Here is a 9,848-nt window from a genome sequence, read left to right as displayed (position 1 = left end):
TTTGGGATGCGGGGATGGTGGGGTTGATAGTATGGAGAGTCTATGACGATGGTGCGGTGTGGGCATGGTTTTGGCAAGGTCGGAGGCGCTTCCTAGCAAGTTCAAAGCTTTTTGGGTGCTAAACCACTTCTGTGTCCTGTTTTTGCTGGTGGGTCAACACCCTCGAGCCTGGGTGAGGAGGGAAGGGTCCCTCCTCCGGCAGCAGCACGTCGAGGTGGTCTTTGAGCCGGTTCTTCATCCTTTTGGCGCTGGTGCTTCTCCTCTTCGCTTGGCCCATGTCCCTTCCGTCCGTGGCAGTTCTTCGTGGCTTGTGCAAGATGGTGTTTCGATGGCGCAGCTTCATGGATTTCGGTTCCGAGTGCCAATGTGCAGTCTCCACCACAGCAGAAGTTGGGCAGTCTAGGGACACAGGTTAATTCCTGCCAATGTTCAAATCTGTACTGGATGTGCAGGGGCGCTCCAGGACTTGCTGTTGTTGCTTCGGCCCTGCTTGTGGCGCTCGGTGCTTTTAGTTCCTATAGGGCTTTGCTTTTCTTTTAAACTTGTTCAAGTGCCTGTAAGCAACACCGTTGTATCCTAGCCGGTTGAGGGCTTTATTAATTTAAAGTCGGGCCTTGAGGCCTTTTATCTAAAAAAAAACTTTTCTTTTTTCTGTAATTTTTTTTTCTTTTTTAGGTGTGTGCATCTCTAAGGCCGCCAAGGCAATGCGTTGTTTCAGAGATTGGGTGTAATTCGTATATCCATATTAATATATGCTCTTTGTCGAAAAGCAATAGAAGGCAAAAAATAAAAAAAAATAAAACATGATGGTGTCGTGTACATTGTTTGGATGAACGATAGCTCGATCTTTGCAAAGTTTTGACCTGCCTCGGTAGCTACTTATTGCAGTAGAAAACATCAAGAAATTAATAATCTCATGCAAATTTGTCTGGTAGCCAGAGGAAAGGAAGCAGGTGAGAAGTAGGTCTCGGGAACCATGACGAGCGATGCTGCCTGAAGCCTCTCGAGCCAGCGTGAGGCCGTTAGCTTACTTAAAGAGGCACCACAGGCCACGGATGCATAGAAGCAGTTCCAGAGGGGAGGGGAGAACACGTACAGTATACTGCTAAGAGGAGTATAGTAGTCCGACAACAAGGGAGGAGAGATGATGAGCAGGGTGTGCGTCACCGGAGCCGCCGGCTACATCGCGGCCTGGCTCGTGAAGAAGCTCCTGGAGCGAGGCTTCATCGTCCACGCCACCCTGAGAAACCTCCGTAAGCCCATACATGCAACCTGTGTATCCTCTTCGAGATCTCCCAAAGTTATCGATCACAGGCGTGTAGTTGCAACTGATTAGTCGCGTCGCATGCGTGAGTACAGGTGATGAGAAGAAGACGGCGCTCCTGAAGGCGCTCCCTGGCGCAGCGGAGCGGCTGACGCTGTTCCAGGCGGACGTCTACGACGCCGCCACCTTCGAGCCGGCCATCCAGGGCTGCGAGTTCGTCTTCCTCGTCGCCACCCCGCTGCTGCACGACGCCACCAGCACCAAGGTAACGCCACCACCATGATCGATCGATTGAGAAGCTTCAGTACGTACGGTGACTTCATCGATCGATCGATTGACCAACAAATCCGTGCCTTGTTCGATCGATATGTGGCCTGTATGTTTTCCACTACCACCCATTATTTCTTCTCTCCTGCGATTGGAGACAGCGGCTAGCAATCAACTGATGCGTTGGTTTGCGAATGAGAGTTGAGACTGTATCTAGCAAAACTTTCTCTCTCTTTCACGTTAGTTCGATGCCATCTCACACAAAATTCCATACTGTATATACATGACAGTTCTAAAAACCTGGTATACACAGGGATAGACAACTGGAAGATGCCTTATAGTACATACATAGTAATATAGAAGGACAATTCTAATTTCTAAGAAACTGTTATGAAGGGTAGAGCACCGAAAGATGCCTAGCTTAGCATAAACTAGTACTAGGATCACCGACTAAACTGAAGTGGTCTCCTACGCCCGCTGCAATTAGAGTGCTACCGGGCTAGAGATCGTCGTGCGCAGTCCTTAAATTGCGCTCCGTTCCTTTGTCTCGTTGTCTTAGAGCGTAGCGTTCTCTTTCTAGTCTCGGTCGCTGACTTTGCTGTTTTGTAAGCTTTCACGCTCGCTGGCAACAAGATATATATATATATATATATGGTCGATCGCCCCGCCCTGATATGCAGCTTCAGAAAATATATATCAGTGAAGCGTGTTAGTTTTGCACGGATGAGAGATACGTACCGGTCCGATCGATCCGGTAGATTAATCGCAGACGATAACGACGGGCTTTGATTGCTACTTTTTTTTTTGCGAATCGGCTTTGATTGCTACTCTGGCCCTGGAAGTTTAGAAGTCGCCGTGGAAAAAGCAACTGCATATAAGGTGTTAAACTAGTAAATATATGTCCATGCGAGTTGCTGCGGATTAATTTAGAATGTTTTTAGGCTCCGAAAATATTCACCTATTTCTTGAGTTGTATGAAGAAAAAATTGCATTCAGGAAATTTAAAACCGTAAACCGTCTTTAAACTTGCCTCAAAAGGTCTCAATTGTTTTACAGTAAATAAAACTACGTCGAGCTTCCCTGGTATATTTAGAATGTCCATGGTAAATTTCAAATTATCATACTATTTTGAATCTGCACAATTCAAATTCAGAAAACCTATTTTGGAAGACGAAAAGCCTGGTTCCGCGCTGTTACCTAGTTTTAACTTTTACTAAACCACCCAACCTTTATTATTTAAACTGCATAAAATTTTACATAACCCCGGGGCTCCAAAAACTGCATGTATCTTCCGCAATCTAAATCAACCGAAGTCCTAGCAATGTGTTGTGCATATGTACCGGGCTGCCTCCCTTCATGACAAGACACCACTTCTAGTGTCTCGTCTCGTTCGCCTATTTATTTCAGTAATGATCATGGCGTACCTTTCGTTATTGGCTTCTCCAATGCTCCGGTTTACAGCCGCACAATCTGAGGCAATCTGGATATCATAAAAGGATCAAAACGAACATTTTCTTATGTTTATTTTAGGTGGCCTGTTCTTATAGTTTGAGGCTACCCAACCCCGCCAAAATTGGATATGGCAAATTCTGTTCCAAGAAACGGCTACCCGTAATTAAGAAATCTAAGAAACTTTTATATACAGGGTAGAGCACCGGAAGATGCCTTAGCACATAAAATATTTGCTGTCACCGACTAAACACTAAACTGAGGTGGTCCTAGCTACTCCTACCGCCGCTGCAATTCAAGTGTAACCAGGCGAGTGATCGCGTGCGCACTTGTTAATTCGCGCGCGGTTCCCTTGTCTCTTTTTTTTTCGGTACCCTTGTCTAGTTGTCGCTGTGGCTGTAGCGCTCCGAGTTCTTGGTCTCGAGAGCTGACTTTGCCATTTGTCTTGGACGCAAGGTCCCACCCCAATTCTGCTTGCCAGAAAATGAAGAGCTAGCGTGCTAGTTTCGCACGGATAAGATACTCCATCCACCGGGATAGATTAATCAGAGGAGACAACGACAGAGAGGTCGACTATTATTGGCACTAGAAGTAGATAGTCGGTGTGGAAAGCACGTAGCTAGTCGAGTGCTGGAGCAGTTTAACTGTGACGTGATGTGACTTGAACGACCTGAAATTCCACACGAAACAACGGGGGCGTGGCTCCATGCGTTCAATATTACGTTGTGCACGTTTTTTACTCCAGAATTTGATTAACTGATGACGAGTACCGTCGCGACTTGCCGTTGATTAACTGCACTCTTCTCCAGTACTCCGTGGAGTACCCTACAGTCAATAAGAACTACCTTGTACTTGGACCACTAAGTTAGAGAAAAAAGTTGGGAAGAGAGAGTTTCCTTCAGATTGTTCATTCGAAACTTATCATTCTTGCCCAAGCTACATAATTTCAAATTTGAGTAGGAAAAATGACACGCACATACATATATACGTGCATCCCCTATGCAAAAAAAAAAAAATTGTTCAAAATTTTTAGAGGCATGGAAATACATGATTTTAGTGTGCATAGTAATTCGGGCTCAGGAGTACCGGACTCCCGCTGCATATTTCCAGTGAACAATACGCATTTTCAAGCTCTCAATGTTTATGACAAATTATTATTTTTATGTATTTAGCATTGAGATTTAATACCATTCTAGAATACATATTTATATGTATCTAGAATTTTTTTTCTCTGGAGTTTTTGAAACTTGTAAATATCATTTTCAATTTTATATTTAAAAAAGGAGTTACATGGAGCTCGAGCTTCAACGGGAGTTTCCTCGCAACTGTTATTCGTGGTTCATGCAAACTAATTTCTGATGTTAATCTGTTGCTAACTATATCAATCTAATCTACTTACTCGATGAGAAACTGAAGTGTTTAAACCCATATACTCCATTATTTGATCGATAATAGCACCAATCCAGGAATAATTGGCACGCAAATAAAAGCGTCAGTAAAAATTATTTGAAAGATGAATTTAAAGTAATTTAATGTTGGATTTAGATTTTTAAATCTAAGTTCTATTTTAAAAAAATGTTTATTTTTTATTTTCTTATGTGTGCAGTACAAGAACATCACCGAGGCTATCGTGGACGCCCATCGCATGATCCTGCAACAGTGCGAGCGGTCCAAGACGGTGCGGCGCATCATCCACACGGCCTCCTGCCTGGCTGCATCGCCGCTCAAGGAGGATGGCGATGGGTACAAGGACTTCGTCAACGAGTCATGCTGGTCTCCACTCAACATTACCTATGGCTACAGCAACTTCCACCTCGATGGGTACGTGACATCCAAGAGCCTATCAGAGAAGGAGCTGTTGAGGTACAACGAGAAGGGGGAGGACAGGGCGTTCGAGGTGGTCACACTTGCGTGCGGACTCGTCGGCGGTGACACCATCCAGCCCATCCTGTGGAGCAGCATCCCGTTGGTGGTGTCGCCGCTCACTGGCAACGAGGCCTACCACAACTCCCTCAAGTTCATGCAGGCGGTCATGGGCTCCGTGCCGCTGGTGGACATCGAAGATGTATGCGATGCACACATCTTCTGCATGGAGCAACCGGCCATGGCCGGCAGGTTCTTGTGCATCGCTGGATACCCCACCATGCAGGACTACGTCGCCCGCTTCACTACCAAACACCCCGAGCACAAGATACTCCTCAAGAAGTATGTGAATTTATCTGATTGATCGAGTTCTCAAGTATTTCTTTTTATAATGGATGCCTTATTACTTAAAAGATACTTTAGTATTATTGGTTGCGTGAATGATTAATTGAATTTTTATGTGGTGATGTTGTAGGGTGGTAGGAGAGGGAGTAAGGGTGCAGGGCAACACCAACAAGCTTGGGAAATTAGGGTTCAGGTACAGATATGAGGTGGAAGAGACGCTGGACCGCAGCGTGGAATGCGCCAAGAGATTGGGAGAGCTCTAAACTACTACGTCACCACATACCTCAACTCCGCTATTGTAAAGGACGGACCGGGGCCGACGTGCCACCAATATCCTACGTAGCTGGCGGGAAAACCTACTTTTGAATTCGAATTTGGTAGCCAGCTCTCGAATTCAAAGTATATATGGTTTTGGCTGGTAGGTTTTCCCATCGGTTACAATAGATTCCCAATAAAACGTAGCACTACATGTTCTCATGGTTTGTAAGACTCGGATCTCATGTTTTAATATTTGTATCTAGCGTTGCATGTTAATATATAAGGTGTGCTTCAGTCTTGAGTTATGGGTTGAATTCGTGGAGCTAGAATATGTTCCTCCGTTTGCAATCCAAAGATCATGGAGAACTTTCTTTTTTTGTGGGGGGTGGAGAACTTTCATACAAGCAAATGATCCAACTTTTTTTATTTAACTAGACAAAATAATTGAATCAGTTGAAACAAATACAAAATATAACTATGTGTGATAAACTAGAAGAGATTTTTTTAACTCATCCTGTCTAACTTGAGCTTCCGTGTATTGACGTTTAATTAAGGCTTTGCTAATAATCTTCACAAGATCAAACATGTATAAACTGAACTAGCCTTAGAGGTTTTGAAAATATGGGTGAGTTCTCAACCCAAGACCATTACGCGTATGGGGTTGTAGAGAAACCTCTGGCAATGCAAGTTATCGAACCCATAGCTTCAGGACGCACTGTCATTGAACAATTATTGGATCACAAAATAAAAGATATCTTTTGTTTTATACTCACACGAGTCCAGGTCCTTTCATTCTGTTTGATTTGATTAATTTGTATAATTGACCAACAATGAAGTTGAATCGTTTGCTTGAGATATAACAATTGTTATTTTTGCATGTCAGTCTGTAAGGTACATTTAGGTTTTTAGTCGTGGCTTAAACTTGTAGACCTGCAAGATTCACTTTCACTCAAAAGCAATCGAAAATCTTCTCAGGCAAACAATTAAGCTTTGTTGTTGATCAATTAAACAAAGTAATCAAATCAAACAGAGTAAAAAATAGAAATGATTAAGATTTAGGACCGTAATTTATTGGACCGCTGCTTTATTATCAAGCAATCATGGAAGTAGTATGGAAGCATAAAAGAACAAATCGGGAGAACCACGAACCAAATTATACTTCACAACGTTGTCATTACCACTATCACCGAACAAGCTATATGTATTGTACAAAAATTCGGCAGGTTATCGCGAGTAGTCCACAATAAGAAAGCACAATAAACTTCCTGGTATTGACCACAATGATCATACTTGGCGCAGATAGATTTGTGTGACTTCTATTTTGTTGTGTCATTCTGTTCAAAGTCATCCTGGAATCTTGCATAGAGCAAAAAAAGTTACATTAATTGCAGCATAGCTATGTGGTTTCTTTCACTTTCGAAAGATAGAGATGCCTCCTAAATGAGGGAAATCAGCACAGATATTCTCTCGTGTCTAGGGTTATAACTTGTAACTTGTGTAGTGCGACCAAAGGTTTTGGTTCCAGGTGGGAAAAAATTCCCAAGGGGGTTAGGATTTCCTGCTACCGGAAAATCCCTACCGATTACTGGTCAAATTTGAAAACCAACACTTTAATTCAAATTTCTCTGTATGGACATTTACCGAGTGTTCTTATTAGAAATTTAAAAATCAAACAAAATGGGATTTTTTTGCTCGGAATGACTATTTACAGTGGGGACTCGGGACATCTGGTTATCTGGTTGACTAGTAGTCAACAATCTCCTCGGCGCCCTCCTTCTTAGGTAACAACACAATGTTGGCGGAGTTGAGCCAATGGAAGTTTTCCGCATGAAGGTCCGCATGAGGATGGCCAAATTGCGGCCATTGCCCCCTATGCAAACAATGTGTGGAAATCGTTGACCACCTCTTCGTCCATTGCCGCTTCACTACTCGCTTATGGACGGCCATCAAGCAATGGTTGGGTATATCCGAAGACGTCCAACATGATTCGACAAACTTCACCATATCCGAATGGTGGCAATTCATGGCGGGGGAGAGCGCCAAAAACCGCAAGGCCATGGCTTCCATCACCCTCCTTGTTTCTTGGGAGGTATGGAATGAACGTAATGATAGGGTCTTCCGCAACAAAAGTGCTCCGTTTGATGTAGTTTTTGATAGAGTTAAGAGAGAGGCTAGGCTTTGGGTTATTGCGGGTGCCAAAAGGTTGGGCGGAATGATGCCGGGAGAGTAATCCCTTGTAATTCATTTGCATGTACTTTCATGTTAAACTTCTTCACTTAATCAATAGATTGGGGCAAAGCTTTTACCCCCGTTTAAAAAAAAAAAAACCTTGAGTGCGCCAACTTATCCCTCGCGTACGTGATGAATGAAAACCTAAGGCCACAAGTTTTTGGTGCCTATTGTGATCTTCTTTAGGGGAACCGTATTCAATCAGAAATATTATCCAGGATAAAAAAAACTATGTTCAATGAGGTTGATATCTGTCCATGCCTTCCACGTTCGTTGTAAAATAGAGTTTGCATGGACAACTAAGCTGAGTCACTCCTCCCATGTCATGAGACCTTCTTGGAGAGTTTTTGGCCGCCACGATGCTCATCAGTTCCCAAATCTATCATTATTGGTGTGGGCCTAATAAGAAACATTTTATTTTCAAAAGATATGTTATGTATTTAAGAATAAATATTCATTTCTTCAAAAAATCATTACTCGGCAAAATAATAGGAAATGTTAATTGTTAAAAAGGTATATGAAATATACTTAAATAATTAAAATCAAAAATAATACGTGTAAAAACCAAGCAACCCTACCCCCCGTGCCGCTCTCCCCAGGCGACACCGAGGGCGCCCGCCGCCGCCTCCTCCCGACCCTCCTCTCCGGCGCTCGCCCGCCGCCGCTGCCGCCGGCTTCGGGCCGCGGTGGCGGCGGCCCCCCCGCTGCCAAAGGGTGCCGGGGGCAGTTTCTACTGGCTCTAGGTGACGGCGGCCGCCGGGCTCGGCTGGGGAAGGCGATGGCGGCTCGCCGGCGCAGGCAAGCCGGGGCGGCGGCCCCGGGGTCGCGGTGGGCGTGGGGATGAGGCGGGCTGTCGGCTCCTCAGCGTGGTGGTCGCGCGGAGGCCGCGGATCGAGCCAAGATCCGTCGGGGACGGCAGCTTCGCAGGGGGCCGCCGCGCGTTGCAGGCTGGTCGGAGCGCGGCGATTCCGGCCGGCGTCTGCAGCTCCGAGGTGGTGGTGGCCTCGGAGGGGAGGCATGGTGATGGTGGTGGCCGCCGTGGCTGCGACAACGAGGCAGCATGGTGGCTGGTCCGGGAAGCTCGCGCATATGCCCCGCCGATTCTTCGTCTTGGATCCTCGTGTCGGCGTTCGTCGAAGCCCCCTCTCTGTGGCGGTTGGCGGCGCCCGCGGTGCCCTGCCTCGGTGAGCTCGGCCGGCAGCTGTGTTGCAGCTCAGCTCTTCACCTCCGCATGGTGCGGGCGGTACTGGTGGAGCGCGCTGAGCTCCTCGGTCTGGTTTTGAGGTTGGCGGTGGCTCCTGTGCGACGGTGGCGCTGTTGCCGCACAGGAGGTGTGTGTCCGTGGGGTGCGGGCTGGCGGCGCTTCGGTCTCCGTCTTGCTGTCCGGCCGTGTGGGGAAGTGGATGGTCGATTGCTCCGGGCGAAAGCCTGACCGCGCGACGTCCGCAGATGTCGCCGTCCTCCTTGGGGGGGCGGTTGTGGAGCTCTCCGACATTCGCTCGCCTCGGGTTCACGGCTCCGGGTGAAAGCCTAGATCCCGCTTTGCGGGATCGGATGACGACGTTGTTCCATCAACGTTTCCCCTCTTGAGGGCGTCGTCTTGAAGCCGGTGATCCTCTTCGCGTGCCCCGACGGGCTGGACACACACGGCATCTGGGTTGGCTGGAGGTCAATCAGAGATGCGGGTGTTCCGGGTGGAGGCTTGTGAGGCAACGACGATGGTGGTGGCCAAGGTCTGGTTGCGGCAAGGTCATGTTAGTCGGCTCCGTCCCGGCGTGTCCGGATGTCTTCGTGCTGGTCTCCTCTTGCTGTGAAGTCGAAGCTGCCCTTGGGCGGTGTACGATGACCTTCGAGGGGCGGTCCGGTGAAGGTCCTATTCGGCGCTTGTCTTGCTCATCTCCTCTCCGGGGCTCGTCTTCAGAATCGGAGCTGCCGGTCTCTCCTCGAAGGGTCATCTGTTTGGCATAAGCTAACTTGAGCTTCTTGTGTAGCTTTTGTTGGTAGCCAGGATGGCTAGGTGTGTCCCTCGCGGGAGTGTGGTTGGTTGTGGGTGTGCCTTGGCACTGTTGTGTTGTTGTTGGTTTTCGTCCGGTTTTCTCCTAAAAACCAGGCACCTTCTGCTTAATAAATGGATGAGGCAAAGCTTTTGCCTCCGTTTCAAAAAAAAATCAAA

The 9,848-nt window shown here is 46.7% G+C and overlaps 1 protein-coding gene across 1 annotated transcript; it reads left to right on the top strand.

Annotated features, from left to right (window-relative positions):
- Positions 1–1,122: 1,122 nt before the first annotated feature.
- On the top strand, positions 1,123–5,451 carry LOC124679379 (putative anthocyanidin reductase). The gene is made up of 4 exons (XM_047215150.1): positions 1,123–1,253; positions 1,360–1,529; positions 4,587–5,185; positions 5,319–5,451. The coding sequence occupies exons 1-4, from the start codon at positions 1,145–1,147 to the stop codon at positions 5,449–5,451; spliced, it is 1,011 nt and encodes a 336-aa protein (XP_047071106.1). The 5' UTR covers positions 1,123–1,144.
- The last annotated feature ends 4,397 nt before the right edge of the window (positions 5,452–9,848 follow it).

The sequence above is a fragment of the Lolium rigidum genome, chromosome 7 (genome assembly GCF_022539505.1).
Source record: "Lolium rigidum isolate FL_2022 chromosome 7, APGP_CSIRO_Lrig_0.1, whole genome shotgun sequence".
Taxonomy (NCBI): domain Eukaryota; kingdom Viridiplantae; phylum Streptophyta; class Magnoliopsida; order Poales; family Poaceae; genus Lolium; species Lolium rigidum.
Note: the sequence above shows the minus strand (reverse complement) of the source record. Positions and strands in the feature narration are given on the sequence as shown.